Source organism: Ambystoma mexicanum, chromosome 6p, assembly GCF_040938575.1.
Source record: "Ambystoma mexicanum isolate Mex_15411 chromosome 6p, UKY_AmexF1_1, whole genome shotgun sequence".
NCBI classification, from domain to species: domain Eukaryota; kingdom Metazoa; phylum Chordata; class Amphibia; order Caudata; family Ambystomatidae; genus Ambystoma; species Ambystoma mexicanum.
This window is the reverse complement of record NC_090935.1, coordinates 381465574-381482656: the sequence shown is the minus strand read 5'-3', so window position 1 is coordinate 381482656 and position 17083 is coordinate 381465574. Positions and strand designations below refer to the sequence as shown.

At 47.3% G+C, this 17083-nt stretch overlaps 1 protein-coding gene across 3 annotated transcripts in view; it reads left to right on the top strand.

Annotated features, from left to right (window-relative positions):
• Positions 1–17083, top strand: part of LIFR (LIF receptor subunit alpha) — a 624070-nt gene that overhangs the window by 539888 nt on the left and 67099 nt on the right. For all 3 annotated transcript variants that reach the window (XM_069627155.1, XM_069627156.1, XM_069627157.1), the window contains exon 17: positions 3260–3427. In XM_069627155.1, the coding sequence (XP_069483256.1) occupies positions 3260–3427 (168 nt within the window). The remainder of the gene's footprint in view (positions 1–3259; positions 3428–17083) is intronic.

Below are 17083 nucleotides of genomic sequence, written 5' to 3'. Positions count from 1 at the left end.
ATTGTTTCATGACACACTGTTTGTTATCTAGCTCGTTTCCCACACTGTTTATTGTTTTGAAGTAGGGACTGCCAGTAGTTTTTTTTAGTATAGGCCCTTTTATTTTGACGAAGACACTACTAGGACTGCGTTATCTTTATTTTGATGGTCGTAGCCTGCTCCCATCCTTAGATTTAGGTTCAGATAGGTGTTCTTCCAAACCCTTGCATTTCAATAAACACCCTTGAACTGTGAGCACTTGTCTGTCTTCACTGTTAGATACCATGCCTTCCTTACTATATATATAATATGTATATATGTATCTATATGCACATAAATATATCATGCATTTCAGTTGCCCTCACCCCTTCCATGGCAAGTTGGTACTAGACAGCACCATCATTGGACACACTAGTAGGTGATTAATCACTTGCTGCTATGGTCTTTAGTTGGTCTCCTCCCACCCCACGTGTCTCTCCCGTATTCCAGTAAGTTTTTGGCTCCTCTGTGATGCACACATTACTCTAGCCTGGTTGTGGGTCCTCTCTCACCCCTTCTTCCTTTGGCTGGTTCTAGATGTCTTCTTCTTTTCTTTTTTCACTGATTGTGGGCCTCTCCATGACCCCCTGTGCCCCTTCACCTGGGCTGAGTTTGAGTGCATCTCCACTGTCCTCCTCCTTTCTTCACCAAGCCTTCCCCCTTAGTCCTCATTCTTTCCTCTCTGCCCACCTCATTTGGGCTGGTTTTGAGTGCATCTCCCCCTGTTGTCCTCTCCCCCTGCCCCCCCACATCTGGGCCGGTTTTTAGCGCATATATCCCCTGTCCTCCTCTCCTCTCCATGTGCCCCCATCACCTGGGCAGGTTTTGGGAGCATCTCCCCCCTGTCTTCCTTTCCTTTCCACGCCCCTCCTCCATCCCCCTTCACCTGGGCCTGTTTTGAGTGCATCTGCTTGCTGTCCTCTTCCTTTCCTCTCCACGCCCCACACCCTCTCACCTGAGCTGGTTTTGAGTGCATCTCCCCTGTCCTCCTCCTTTCCTCTCCACGCCCCCCCTTTCACCTGTCCCGGTTTTGAGTGCATCTGCTTGCTGTCCTCCTCCTTTCCTCTCCACGCCCCACACCCTCTCACCTGAGCTGGTTTTGAGTGCATCTCCCATGTCCTCCTCCTTTCCTCTCCACGCCCCCCCTTTCACCTGGCCCGGTTTTGAGTGCATCGGCTTGCTGTTCTCCTCCTTTCCTCTCCACGCCCCACACCCTCTCACCTGAGCTGGTTTTGAGTGCATCTCCCCTGTCCTCCTCCTTTCCTCACCACGCCTACCCCTTCACCTGGGATGGTTTTGAGTGCATCTCACCCTGTCCCCCTTTCCTCTCTTTGCCTGCCTCACTTGGGCTGGTTTTGAGTGCATCTCCCCCTGTTGTCCTCTCCTCTCCCCCTGACCGCCCCCCCCGCATCTGGGCCGGTTTTTAGTGCATATGTCCCCTGTCCTCCTTTACTCTCCATGCCCCCCACCCTCGTCACCTGGGCCGGTTTTGATGCATCTCCTTGCTGTCCACCTTTCCTCTCCATGTGCCCCCTTCACCCAGGCGTGTTTTTGTGAGCATCTCTCCCCTGTCGTCCTTTCCTTTCCACACTCCCCTCCCCCAGCCCCCTTCACCTGGGCCTGTTTTGAGTGCATCTGCTTGCTGTCCGCCTCCTTTCCTCTCCACGCCCCCATACCACCTTCACCTGTGCTGAGTTTGAGTGCATCTCCTTGCTGTCCTCCTTTCCTCTCCATGCGCCCCCTTCACATGGGCAGGTTTTGGGAGCATCTCCCTCCTGTCGTCCTTTCCTTTCCACGCCCCTCCTCCAGCCCCCTTCACCTAGGTCGGTTTTGAGTGCATCTGCTTGCTTCCCTCCTCCTTTCCTCTCCACGCCCCCCTCCCTTCACCTGGGCTGGTTTTGAGTGCATCTCCCCCTGTCGTGCTCTCCTCTCCACCCCCCCCCCCACACAACCCTTCATCTGGCACGGTTTTCAGTGCATCTCTACCCCTGTTCTCCTTTCCTCTCCTTGCCCCCCTTTCACCTGGGTTGGTATTTAGTGCATCTCCTCCTTTGCTCTCCACCACCCCCACCCTCCTTCCCCTGGGCCGCTTTTGACTGCATCTCCTTGCTGTCGTCCTTTCCTCTCCACCCGCCCCTTCGCCTGGGCAGGTTTTGGGTGCATCTCCCTCCTGTCCCCGTCCTTTCCTCTCTACGCCCCCACCCTTCACCTGGGCTGGTTTTGAGTGCATCACTCCCCTGTCCTCGGTCTTTTCTCTCCATGCCCCCAGCACCACTTCATCTGTGCTGGTTTTTAGTGCATCCTCCCCTGTCCTCTTTCCCTCTCCACTCCCCCCACACCCCCTCCACCTGGACTGGTTTTGAGTGCATCTCCTTGCTGTCGTCCTTTACTCTCCATGACCTGTGTAGGTTTTGGGTGCATCTCTCCCCTGTCCTTTCCTCTCGATGCCCCCCGCCCCTTCAACTAGGCTGTTTTTGAGTGCATCTCCCCCCTTTCATCCTCTTTCCCTCTCCACGCCACGAGCACCACTTCATCTGGGCTGATTTTGAGTGCATCGGCCCCCTGCCCCCCCCCCCCCCCCCGCTTCTTCTCCTTCTCCTTCCCCTACTGCCTAACATTCCACTTGGCCCCAGTTGTAATCTTGTACATTCTATTTCTTCGGTGTCAATTATCATTTGGCTTCTATCCCTTCTCTCATCAATTCTTTGAATTGTAAAGCCCCTAGAAATGGCATTTCTACCATCGTTCTTTGTCCATGTGAAGCGATTTTGTTCAAAGCACATTTCCTTGCTGCTGCCACCAATAACTTACATTTTGGCAAACATATCTGTATTTGTTTTCAAAGAATTAAGGTAACAAAAGTCAATGAAAACGAATGCAGTTTAAGGTACAATATATACCCCGGTTTCCCCGAACACCAATAATTTTGAAAAAACTGTAAAAGTCTCAAATGGTAGAAATTAGCCATTTATTAGGCGGTTGTTACAAAGCGTTATTTCATTGAGAAAAGTCAGATCCAAAAAATCTGCTACAGTAGTATTTTGTAATCAACCTCCATTTGTGACATGTGCGTGCTTGGATATCAAGACTCGTCATGTTGTTTGTTTTTGTTTTGTTTGGTTCTTGCTTTAGTGCTGCCTGCAGAAGGCCCCATTTTCTTAACCTCTCAGACTCTTCACAGGGTTTAATGTAGTGTGACCGAAACCTTGTTAGTTATTGACCGTGTCCCGTTCACTAACAGGGCCAGCATCAGCGCCCAATTTTACTGTGAAAGAAACCACTTCAAGCTCAGTCCAGATAAAGTGGGATGACATGCCCGTGGAAGCACTTCGTGGTTTTTTGCGGGGATATTTGATTTACATTTCCAAGGATGGAAACAGCAGCTCTGCCCTCTCTTTCGAGGAACAAGGCAAGTACAACCTGCATGACGCATGTTCACATTAATTGACAGCATTGTGATAGTGCTCAGCTAACTCAGAGAAGCCGTGTGCAGTAAAGGTTTTGAGCAAAATGCAGCTTGTATACACACACATACTGTAGCTTTGTCTAATCATGTTATTGAAATGTATTTTTGCTTTACAAAAACGGTTCTGAAATCAGGTTATCAACAAAATCATGATTGAATTCTATTGTGAACCCTGCAATAAATATACCGTTTAAAAAACTGATTTCCCTTTTTTTTACTACTTTTAAAAACCATTGACCATTTCTTGTGTTACATGTGGTCTTTATTAATATTACATGCTTTTGTTCTCAAATTGCAACTTCTTTTTAGATACTTGTGCTTTATTTGGTATTTATGCGCACAGCAAGCTGCCCGCATAGCTAGTATTGGGACACCTGCTTTAAAAAAAGAGGTACTTATTTGGATTTGTAAAGATGCACCTCTCACAATGTTTCTCATGTCAGAGCACTGACAGGAAGATATAGGACACAGTCATAACACAATGATATGATATGATATGATAAGGCATTTGTAACGCGCCTATACACAAGTGTTTCAAGGCGCGACGAGGCAGGGAGGGGGGAACAAGGGGAAGACAGACAACGATCCTACTAGGCCAGGTGTCATTCAGACCGCGCAAGTGCAGGGGTAGGGGGAAGGGAAAAAGTGCAAGGGGAAGGGGGAGGGGAGGTGTAGACAAGAAGTCACAGATGATTGACATGATCATGAGAATAGGAATTTCCGGACATCAGAATGGGGAAAACAAGAAACGTAGAATACAAAATACAAGCCATAAGCAATATGTTATGGCCACAGTGGTCATTTCCTGTGTGCTCGAATGCTACATAGTGTTGGGAAAGATTTCTCTGGAGCAACTTTTCCTCCATATTTTATGGTTCCCAAACATTTTGCTTTTCTCCAGCATTGGATCTTTCATAGATTCACATGCTGTGAATATTTCTGTCGTCAGGCTGGGAATCCTCAGCTACCTTTTGATTCCCTTGCCCTAGGCAAGAAGAACCTACATTTTGTAGCCTAACACTTGTTATAGGTATTTTTAGTCTCCACCAATGGGCCATCGAGTAGCCCTAGACTAGACCCTCCTCTTGCCCTCAGATTCTAACCATGTGTTCAGCTGAGGGAATCCTCTGGTTTTCCAGTCAGAATGTATTTTTAGGTTAAAATCTTGAAAACAAGAATTTCAAAAGAACAGAAGCACTTTCTCTACACAACATCAATACACTCTTCAAGGTGTAGAATTTGTATGGGGGCCAAAAGTAGACCCCTTTTTAAGCCCTGTGCAACTTGTGGACTCAAAAACGGGTATGAAGGAGATAAGCATGCCTTTACCCGACCACACCATTGAAAGCTGAACTATCTGTCGAGGTCTTATCGCCAACATTCTATAAGATAGAAATAGAAGGCTAGTTTGATGGATCAATGAGGGGGAACTACCCCGAATATCCCTCAGATGTCGAGTTGACCAAGAGCATGGGGAAACGGTCGAGGGAAAGGGCCAGGTCGGAAGAACTATCGGTGATGAAGAACAAGCACAGGGTCGCCTCCAGCTATGAGCGGTCATCGTCGACCGAAAAACCGAAGGGGCTGTGCTGGCCATCGTAACCCGCAGAAGGCCAGTCGTCACCGGGGGTGGAAGTCAGCAGCAAAAGCTGGCAAATCAACGGACGGACAAAAGCACAAACATGAATCAAAGTTAGTGAGAGAGGGCGCAGCCTCTTCAACGGAGGGGGGCGCAAATATCACACAGGATGTGCGGCCAGAGGCACAAGTACCTTGTTGACCACTCCGAAAGCGCTTAAGCATGTGTCAGTGGAGACTGTCAAGGCACAGAAGATGCTCAAGTACCCCCCAAACATGCTCCTGAGAAGGAGCGGCAAAAGTCGCGCAAAGTTGGCCCATCAACGGTGGTGAAGCATAAGGCGCCTGACCCTTCGACGCCACATAAAACTACCTCATCGACGACATTTCACAGATCAGTCCCATCACCCTGGCCTTCAACCGTGGCAGCGGTGAAAGACGCACTCCCAAGAAACCACAGAAATGGTGCCCCTCGCCTACACACTGGATGACAAACCAGTTGAAGGGAGGACAGGAACTGCCTCAGGAGGTGCAACCTCCACAACTAGACTAGAGCACATGATACATCAGCCAGGTCTCCCTCATCCAGTACTCAAATGTAATACCAGAGGAGATATTACAGTGGAGGTGGATACTGACTTCGAATCAGAGCATCAGCAGTCAGACTTGGAACAGTCAGTGATATTACTGGAGGAGGCGCCAGCAGGGCCACCAACACCATGGAGCCATATTCAGGAAGGGGACCTAACAGTTGGTCAGCTGCATGAGGAGGCAGGTCCGGCACCATGACAGCCACAAGAGGAGGCAGGCCCAACTTCATCCATGGGGTCCACCCACCTACAAATTCAGCAAAGGGGAAGTAAGGGCACTGTTAACGACTAGAGGCCTTACTATACATGCAGGTCTGCTCGTCCCTGCAGAGGGTCATCACCCAGCTTGATGCAGCTTTGGTGAGACCAGGAATTCTGGCCTTACCACCACCTCAACCAGCGGTACCACGACAATATCCAGTCAGTCCTAGGTCTACTTCGCTGGGAAGATCAGCAAGGTCCTCTCCTTCCAGACCAAGGTCCAAATCGTGAGCGAGATCAGCAAGGTCTTACAGGGGCGCTCCCAATTTCAGGTCAATTTCTACGTCCCCCCTCCCCAGGATCCCCCCGCTTTGACCAGTAAGGAGTGGCAGGAGTCTGTCACCAACACTAACTTCTCCATCACGCAAAAGGAGCCATACTGTTTCACCACTGATCGGTGCCTGAAGAAGGGAAACTAACATATATAGATGTGGACGAACCCTGCTACCCAACATCCTCGTCAACCACTCCGAAGAGGGGCAATGATTGGGACATAGATTCCCCCCAGGAGTTTCCCCAGGACAAGGAATCAGCAAAGCTAACTCCAACTGACATCACAGGGTTTCCTTCTACGGTCATGAGGGCGTGCAAGGAGTTCGGCCTCCTCGCATCTGAGGATGAGAAGGAATGCTTTCTATTCGACCATATGGGTATAAGGAGAAAAAAAGCAGTGGTCTCAATTCCCACGTGTTATAGTTCACAAGGAACCTTTCACATAAAACACACGTTAAAACATCAGAATAAAAGAAGCATGTTAAACATAATCAACTTCACATTCACATGGCACCACATTGCAAGTACATTCACATAACAAGCATAATAAAAAACAAGTGTACCAATTCAATAGAATAGCTTAGTAGCTCAATAAAAACTTCCCCTGTGATTGCAGCTGAGGATCTAATCTTCACTAGTCAACTATGCGTTGTCATGACCATCCTGGATAGTGCTTTAAAAGATGAGAAAAATGAGTCTGGCGTTGGATGCTCAGTTCAGGGAAATTAACCATCGGGTGTTGTGTAGTTTCTATAGAATTTTCCATTGTACAGAATCTACAAAACCTTAAGTTGAGGCATACGCTGCCTCCTGCACCCACAATTTCATCGGTAGGGAACAAATTCAGGCGAAGTTGCAAACACTGGCCGTGCCAGTATTGCCCCAGGCATTTCCTCAGATAGTGTGGCAGTGTATTATAGGGTCTAGCATCTAACAGTTTTCCCATGAATAGATGGCAATCAATCGTGTCTATCCAGTCAGTCTCCCAGTCTCTCTTTTTCACTTTCAATTGATTTATTAGTAAATAGTCCACCGAAGAATCGATGGCACTTAATAGTTCCAGGCACTGTTGGTGCCGTTCTACCAGAGAGGCCAGGGACTTACTCTCTGTCATGATCTCTGCTTCCAAAAGGTTAGGGTTTTCCCAACTCCCTTGGAAGCAGATCCATAACCCAGGTTCCGAGGGCCAACCAGTCCCAATTGGGACCTTTTGGACCCAGTCCTGGCGCCAGTGGCACCAGGCTCATAGATATGCCCAGTCCCAGCGCTGGAAGCGCCGGGCTCATAATGCTTGGGTGGACTTACCTGCAGCAGACCATGCTGCTTACTTGCCTGCCAGTTGAGCCTCTGATCCTCTTCTGTTTGGAACTACTTTTCCTGTTGGGTGGGGCAGGAGCCACTCCCTAGATTCAGAACACTTGAACTTTTCTGGAAAGCAGGAACTCTTTTCTTACCTAGGCGTGGCTGTGGAAGGAGACACCTAAGCACTACTGGAAGCTATTTAAACCACACCCGGTGGATGAATCTTGCTTTGCGTTATTCTGCATCCTCTGCAGCAGAACGCTCATAGTGTCTTCTGCATCGGATCCTGGGCCTAAGGAAAAAGGCTTACCATCCTGAATCCAGTCTTCAGCAACACCTATAAAGACAAGAAAGAACAGGTTAGCATTCCGGCATCTGAAAGACAAAGGCTTACCTACTCTTCGTGCGCTCCGGAGGTCTTCACACTGCATTCCGGCATCTGAAAGACAAAGGCTTACCTACTCTTCGTGCGCTCCGGAGGTCTTCACACTGCATTCCGGCATCTGAAAGACAAAAGCTTACCAACTCTTTGCACGCTCCGGAGGCCTTCGGCGCTGCATCCTGCATCTGAAAGACAAAACAAGGTGCGTTTAAAGACATTGGGGAACTTTAATACTCACGTGCCATTACTCCTTTCCACATCTAACCCAGTGGGTATTCCGGCACCCTGCAGCCGCTCCGAACTCGTACATGCAAAATAAAAGACAGAGCGCATCGTGAAGCAGGCAACAAGCGCTTACTTACGTGCTTCCAGGCGCTTCTATTCATCACACGGACTCCATCTTCAACTCACTTCAGCCCGTCGTCCGCCATCGCCGGAACCCTGCAAAACAAGAGACATCATTACTAAAGACTTTAAAGACAATAGAATTACTCGAAAACTTACCGTTCGTGCAGTAAACGACGGACAGCAGTCCTCTGAAGTCAAGAGGCCTGCGCTACCTATCCAGTGAAGAAACTGGTTACAGCACCCTGCCCCGAGGCAGATGGAGAGCTCGGCATTCACTTACCTAAGGTGAGAGCGTTAACCTTTGGGGGTCTACTGGAGAGCAAAACAGGAAAGCGATAGGGACACCCCAATAACCCCAGTTCATTAATCCCATATTTTCTATCTGCAGACATCTTACTCTTGAAGTCAGGCATACAGTGCACAGAGGTCCAGCCCAAAGAGCCAACCGGGTGCTACACATCACCTTTGAAAATACGGTAGCCGCCCAGTCAAGACCGGCACCTCTGCGAGAATCAGGTGAGCGTTACACTCTCTAACCCGCACATTAGCAGCACCCAGCATGATCCCTCTTCTGCCAGGTACATCTAACATAGAAAGTTAAACATTTTTCCACTTAACCAAAGCTTCCAGAGAAACTATGCCCAATTCGTACCTTAAAGTCGGGGCTGGAACACTAATTGGTAACTTTAAAATGTTCCTCCAAAACACTCCTTCAAGCTTGCCCCATTGCCCATTAAGAGAGAATAGTGTTGTCTCTGCACCATACGTCATCACAGGGACCACCTTTTTATAAGAAAACTCTCTTACAGGGATTAACGAAAATGCCAACATTTCTTGTTTAGGAAAGCAGCCTGTGAGATAATCTTTTTTTTGTTTCTTGACAGAGATCCTGCAAGGCTCCGTTTTCTTTCGGGAAGATAAGTAAATAGAATAGTCCACTCTCTCTAAGTGTTTCCCACTGATGGACCACTAGTATTGTCCTCCTACATTTCCTGGGCCCTTTTGCATGATGAGGATTTTCGATTTGGAAACAACAATTGTTAGGTTATTCTTTTTTGTGTGAGCCTCTAAGGCGTTTAACTGACTCTGCAACCTGATGGGCGTGTGATCCATTAAAATCAGGTCATCGGCATACTAGTTAATCAATGAATCATTTAAATTTAGGGGAAACTGTTTAATATCTAGGAAGGCTTTTCCCAAATCCGACAGAAAAAGAATAAATTAGATTGGGGCCAGTAAACAGCCTTCTTCAGGCCTCTCACTGATTTGATCGCAGAAGATAATCTGCCCTCTCCATCCTGTCGAACACACTTGGAGGTGTCCATATGTAATGTTATCCGCATAACCAGTTGCGCAGGAGGACAACCCCACTAGATTGGCCCATAACTTGTTCCTCGGGACGGTGTCAAAAGCCATCAAGACGTTTATGAAGGCGACAAAAAGCGGTTTATTATTTTTAATTGCCCCTTTCTTTAGCAGTTCCAACACAAAACCGTTCATCTCTGACCCAACCCATCGACAAAACCCTGTTTGGAATAAATCCATCCTACCATTCTTTTTTGCCCAGTCTCGCAGGTCTCTTAATACTAGGCCTGTGAAAACCTTAGCTGGGCAATCCAGAAGGGAAATTGGCCTACGGTTGGAAGCCCTTAAACAAGAGCCCTTTTTAAATATACAGACTGCGATTGCTGTTAACCAAGACTCTGGCACAGCTTTCTCCAGGAGTATTACCCTGAGCATACTGTCTACGACACCTACCCAAGTTTTCGCATTGTTTTTGAGGACACAAATTGGCAGACCATGTGGCCCAGAGCCATAGGTTTTCACTCTTGGAAATTAAGTAGAACAGATCTTCTGAGTCCCATGCTAGCACCCAATCTATCTTTTTGTGTCCCCAGGCCACTCAGTATCGCCATCTAATTTATAGATTCCAGAGAAATGGGCCTTCCACATTTCTTCAGATATCGTGTTTATTTGAGACTCTGTCTGTACCTTATCATCTTTAATTAGGTTCCAGAAGTCATGCAAATGGTTGCTTGCCATGATATCCATTGGTCTTTTCACTTTTTGGAAAGGTTGGACCCCAACCCATGTTATTGTAACTAGTCATGTGTTATGTGTTATGGTGTACTTTGATAGCCCTATGGCCGAATAAAGTTTATTGATTGATGGATTGCATCTTCCAATGCAGTGCACTGGGGACAATTTTGTATCCCCCTAGAGTACACTCAGAGGAATTTTTCGTTATTTGTAAAGGTGCCTAAAAACAAGCTGGTGGCAGCAGTTACTTTTTCACTTTTTTCACTGTACGTTTTGTTAGCATTCTCGCATTTATCACGTTTGGCTACTAACTGCGGCTAGTGTCCGAACATGGCTGTACCATGAGGTTTATTCAATTGTTCATTGGCAATTTTGTCTTTTGGACTTCTTCATGCCTTCTTGGGTAAGGAAAATCCTGTATGGTGATTATTTACCCAAATACATGGTGTTACAGTAGTCAAGCTTGCTTAATACTAGGAATTGAATCTTGTATTTGATAGTATGGAGTCGTAGACTTTTGACGGAGTTAGTTGATTTATTGTATAAATGACAACTTAGAATTTAAAATGATTACCAGGTTTTAGCGGAGGGTGGTGTGGGACCTAGAGTGTCTTGTTCGCTCAAAGATGTTTTGGTCCCTAAGCATATTTCATTTTGCTGCATTAAAGCAGAGTTTGTCAGCTTCCAACAATGAACACATGCTAGATAATCAGAAAGCAATGCAGATAATTATAAAATTGGTATTTCAAAATGCAGTTTGATGTCATCTTCATAGAACTGAAAGGAATCCTTGAAAGAGAGGATCTGGTTCCCTATATGCATCAAAAAGCCAGGGTGAAATGTGGAGCCCTCTGGGATTTGCACACAATTAATGTTTAGGCTGCTATGAATTCCTTATTTGCACTAGTGTTTGTCTGTTAAAGGAGGATTTACGGCATTCTAAGACGTTCTTCCCTCTCTGATTCCTCAATTTAGATACATCTACTCCAGCGACAGCTGACTTGGGACCATTTTTTAGATAGCAGGGGGTGCTTTGTGCCCCTCACGCCAGATGGGATGTCGGGCCAGTATGTATGGAGCCAGCCAAGTCCGATAAACTCAGTTCTTTTTTTCCATGCATGCAGAACACTGACTAAAATGCCACTAGATTAAGTGTTTGCTAATTTACTGCATCATTTCTTGTATGCTGAACGCCTAATGGTTTAATCCCTGCTCGAGATGTGGAAGGCAATTGTCTGTGTAGGATCTCCAAGTTTGTATTTACTGCCTATGGGAGGACCATGAGACTGAGGATTGTGGATTCTGACAATCCATGCATCTCGAGGCCCTCTTGGAGTGCGCCTCTAAACTCTTCACTTCCCCCCACAGAGGAGCGAAAAGGACGCTGCCCAATTTGCTGGTGTCATATCCTTCATTGAAGATCTTAGTGACGTCTAAACGGAAGGAGGCACCTTCAGATAAGAAGGGCAAATCGAAGAGATCTTGCTCATCCAATGACTACCAACCTCACCCATCCTCCTTGAGGAAGCAAAGTCAATTTCTCCTGCTCCAGAGTCACTGATGAGATTGCAGAAGAGTCATTACCTGTCCAGGTACCTCTCCCCACTAAGTCGTCCTCGTGGAAACCGTGGAAGGAATTGATGCGTTGTCTTCACAATGGACCTCGTCTCGGCATCGATGGGGGAGCCAAGTGCCACAATGCTTGTTGAAGACGGCAGGGATACCTCCTCAACACACATGCTGGTTTAATACCAGCTGCTCCTCTGGGGACTGCTCCACTTTCATGCCACTCATCTCTAACTTCGGGCATCAAGCTTCTGCTATCAGTACCACCATCAATGCCACACTTCACTAGTTTACACTTTGGCATCTAAGAGGGAGCCCTTCTCAAACATCGGATGGATCTTTGATCAAGGGGACACCATTCTTTGTAGGTTTTAACCGCTATACTCCTGCAAAGAGCACAACATTTCCAAGGAGTTCTAGAACCAGGATGCAGACCTGGATGATTTGACATCCGGTTTATGTAATACTTTTCACTTTGTAAAAGGTCCTTCATATGGCAAATCTTATACATCTTTTCAGAGTACCATTGCCAAAGTGGTAGTCTCTGAATCTGGCTGCACCTACTAGACCTACAGTGACCTGGAGAGGGTTTGCCTTGGTAGATCCTGCTTCACTTTAATCCTGCTATGTCTGCCCCTGTTATGACTGCATGGCAGAAACCCACCTCATTTCCGTTGGTGGACTGTGTTGTGGCAAAAACCACAGACCATCTCCTTCTGATCTGCAGTTGTTGTCTACTTACCCTACTCCTTAGAGCCTAGTAGTTCAGGCCTCCAGAGTGGGTTAAAATATGTTACCTTGTCTTCCTTACCCCAGATAGAGCCAAACACGAAGTTGGATGCTTCGGACAGCAATGTTTTCGCCTAGGGCAACCTAATCCTAAAAGATGTGAATGCCTCTTGTGCTCTATCTAAGTACCCCTACAGCCTGTGGGCCCTGATCGCTGAGGTAGCCAATAATTTGCTGACACAGGAGATGAGGGGGTTGGCTCTTTAGTTGGAGTATAGAAAATAAAACTGCACATCAGTCTCTACAATCTGGTCTTGACACAGTCTATGGGCATTGGTTCCACTACTTGAAAGGAATCCTAGTTAAGGACTTTGGGGTTCTACTGGATGTCCAAGTGGATCCTGCTAGACATGCCATTTGACAGGGACACCTTTCTCCTTGGATACATTGAAGGCCGCTGCAGCCACGTTCCTAGTAGCCCTTTCCCGCATTCCTTTTGGCCCCTTCTCGCTTTCACCCACCACAGTTGGGCTGAAGCACCCTCAGCACCCTCAGGTAATCAAGGTTAGGAGTGCTTCACTAATCACAGCAGAGGAAAAGGTGCTTGGAGCGGTTGGGTTGTGGTTGCTGATGTCCTCTCAGCTGCCCCTGTCCAAAGCCCCCTTCAATTTACACTTTGTTCCTTCTTATCCAGTGGGTGTGTGGGGTTATCCCTATTTGTCAAGAATAATATCTGACTGCTTCCAGCACTTGAGCCAGCACTTGAGCCTTGCAGGTCGCTTCCTTTTATTCATCACTCACCCAACCAGCCTCCTTTACGCCTCTCTACTTCTGAGTTCTGTCCCACTGAAGGAGGTCTATGTGCTTTTGGAAAAAAGTACCATCAAGCGTGTGCCTGTCTGCGAGAATGGAAAGTGTTAGTATTCTCAGCATTCGTTGATGCTGAAGGTAGGGTGGGGGGGGCGGGGCGGAGGCTGCTTTTTATCATGGCTCTGCAGTTTTGGTATTTGTACTTGCACAAGGTGGTCACCATAGACCAGATCCTTCTGGCAATCGAGCTCCAGGACTGGATGGTGTCACTGGCTTTTCAGGACACCAACTTCCAAGTGTTGATCCAGCAGAAGCACATGAGGTATCGGAGGTTTGTAGTGGTAGATTCCCTTTACCAGTTTTGCGTCCTACCATTCGGTCTTTCCTTGGCACCAAGGGTTCTTGCCAAGCTGCTCGCTGTGGTGGCTGCTCATTCCAGCAGGGAATGGATTCATGTCTTCCCCTACCTGGAAGATTGGCTCATTCAAGCCCAGTCACCAACTTGATGACATCACATCTCTACCACACCTGCCACCTGCACACATTGGGCTTCTCCCTAAACCTATAGAAGTCCTCCCATATTGTCCCGGTAAATCAGAGCACTGTGGACACTCACACAGGCCAAGCCTTTCCTCTTGTCGAATGAGTTGTGAACATCTTACAGATGGTGGACGTCTTTCAGTCCGTCTGGTGCCAGCCTCCTGTTTCCTGTGTCTTCTGTGCAAAAGCACTGACTCCAGTGACTGATTCAGAGTCTGTGGTCCCTTTTCAGGTAGCATCTCGGTCCTTTTGGAAGTCCCCAGAAAGTTGTTTCAGGACCTACTGTGGTGTTCCCTTCAGGACCAGTTGCTGATGGGGGAACCCCAGTGACATTCCTGGATCCATCTGACCATTGACACAAATGCGTATCTGTGTTTGTTGTGTCAATCTGGGAGATCTGCGGGTCAGCGGCTTTAAGGCTCCAGAACACATCATCCTGTCGGAATGGTGGGCCATCAGGCTGACCTTAGTGGCTTTCTGTCCCTCTGTACGTGTTTACTGATTTTGACTGGCAACAAAGCAGTCTAGGGTTATTTTCCCTGTTCAGGGAAGTTGTTGAGGGTTGGAGTTCTACAAAGCAGGCTTACCATGTCCTCTGCACATCTTGCCGGAACAGATAATGTGGTTGCAGATGCCATGAGCAGTCAGACATTGACCACCCTCTTCTGTTCCAGAGTGGACATGAAGTACAAGTTGTTCTGCCCCCGGGAATTTTTTCAGGGGGAGCTGCAGGGTATGCATTCATTGCGAAGTGAAACTTTAATCTCCTCTGGCTCTTAGGAGACTGAAAAATGTTGGGCCCACCATGATCCTGATGACCTTAGACTGGACTTGGGGAAGTGGTTTTCTGAGCGTCTGGACATCTGTCGTCAGGTCCTGTAAGAGTTGGCCTTGGTTGCGGGAAGCACAGCCTGGACCCTTTGAACTTTCCTCCTTCCTATGTGCTTCATTTTCGTGGCCAGCAGGGGCTTCCGTGTGGCACTGTGAAGAGGTACCGAAATGCTATTTGAGTCTTTAAGAGAAGCAATCTTTTTCCATCTCGCACTGTTATTCCGTTTTTTCAGGGACTATTTAATCAGTTTCCCTCATGTTTATTGTACCTGCATGAGAATATATATATTTCTTTATAGTTTCATTATGGCTCTGGATTATTGGAGCATTATACAGGTCCTTAACAAACCTTTGACAACCCCACCACTCAACCCCAGCATCAGTCCACCTCCATTGAAAGCCTTCATTTCTACTTCTGCATGGGAAACGGAAAAGATAATAATGAACCGGACTACACCCTCCAATCAAACTGACCATTGGCCAGTCTCCATAATCAAAGAAAATAGATCCCTACTAGCATGCCACATAGCACAGCTCTTCGATACTTGATTCTCAACTGGCTCGTAACCACATGGAGCTAAACAAAATCAATCGTTGGACTACGCGGAAAAAGAATAATCTTGATGAAAAGAACTCGGACAACTAATGCCCTATCTCTAATCTACTGGTCGTATCACAAATCACTGAGGAACCAGCATGCAACCAACTCACCAAATTCTGAGAAACCCGCAACCTCATGGAAGCACTGAAATCACACTTCTGTACATGAGAGAACACATCCTGCTTGCACTAGATAACAATACTCCTGCCTGCCTTATCCTTCTAGACTTCTCATCAGCATTTGACAGTCAGGCCAAATGTCTTGAACATAAGCACTTCCACCTAGTCATATTAGCCTCTGCCCTAAATTGGATTGAGTATTTTCTCCAAAACCGCACCACCACAGTGAAAATCATAGTTTTCCTATCACTCCTTAGTAAAGTTACCCAAGGAGTGCCTCTTGGAACCACTTTATGCTTATATCAAGCCCTTCACACACATTATGGAACAAATCTCATCCACGTTTCAAGGATACGCAGATGAGACACACACTTGCCCTCTACATTTCACCAACCATTAAATCCAACAACTCCATTGGCCAATGCCTGTCATGCAATGGATATTCCAAAACAACTTCTGCATCAACCCCAGCAAGACCGAGGTCATGGTCTTTTGCAACCAACACATTCACCACATTCCTTTTTATATGATCCACTGACCTAGGAACCACTCCTTCACCTACTTCAGAAGCACAAAACCTGTGAATCCTAAAAGACACTCCCTATCCCTAAAACCATATATGAAAGACCTCACCAAAAAAAAACCTGCCTCCTGCTTATCCACAGAAAGATACTTCCCTACTTGGAACTTGAACTTGGAGTCTACATCCTGGTGGTCTACTCACATTGTAGTGCCTGCATCCATGCTGCGCTCGGCTTTCTTCTAGGTTCCCTTGGTCGTCTGCTCTGTTAATTTGGTTTTGTCACTGATTGCTGTGCCCACTCCTCCATCTAGGTCCCACATGAATTCAATTGTCTATTGTCAATTATTTCTTCTGATTTGTCATTGTCTGCTTGCTCCCCTCCTCCTTGTGTCCCAACTCTATTGCCGCCGCCCACTCTCCTAACCACCCTTCCCCTCCACCCTCTCTCTTGCATCCTGTATGGTGCTCTCTGTCTCACCCATCACCTCCAACTGCTTTCTGTTGACTATTATCTTCTTCTCACTAAGTCTGGGAGAAAGAAGTTCAAAGGGGATATCCTGGTCTACAAACCAGGCCTCCCTATTGCTGATACCTACACCAGCGCTTCCTCCAGACAGACGCTCACCGACATCCTCTTCGTCGTTCCCTCTCCAGGCCTATGGACCCTCCATATGGTCTCTGTGCTCTCTCCTTTTTCCTATTCACCCATTAATGGTGGTACACAGTAGGAGGCCCTCCTGGCCCCCTTCCACTCCTCCAAGACCATCAATAATGTTTATCTAAATGGCACTGTCTTGGTCCAAGGCCCTCAGGCCAACCTCCTCCTTTTTGACAGAAGTTTCCCATGCCATATCAACTTCCTTTCTTCTCCTGCTGTCCCTTCTTTCCCTTCTCTGGTTCCTCTCCCACCTCCATCCTCTGCCACCTCTTCGGCACCCTCTACTGCTTCTCTGGCTGCCCTGTCGCCTCCCTCTTCCACCACCCCTCTGGCATCCTCCTCCGCCTCCTTGGCTACCTTGCCCTCTCCTCCTTCTTCCTTTGCCCATCCTCTGGCTTTTTCTACACTTCCTCAGGGTGTACCCCAGACCTGTAAGTCTTTCAAAGAT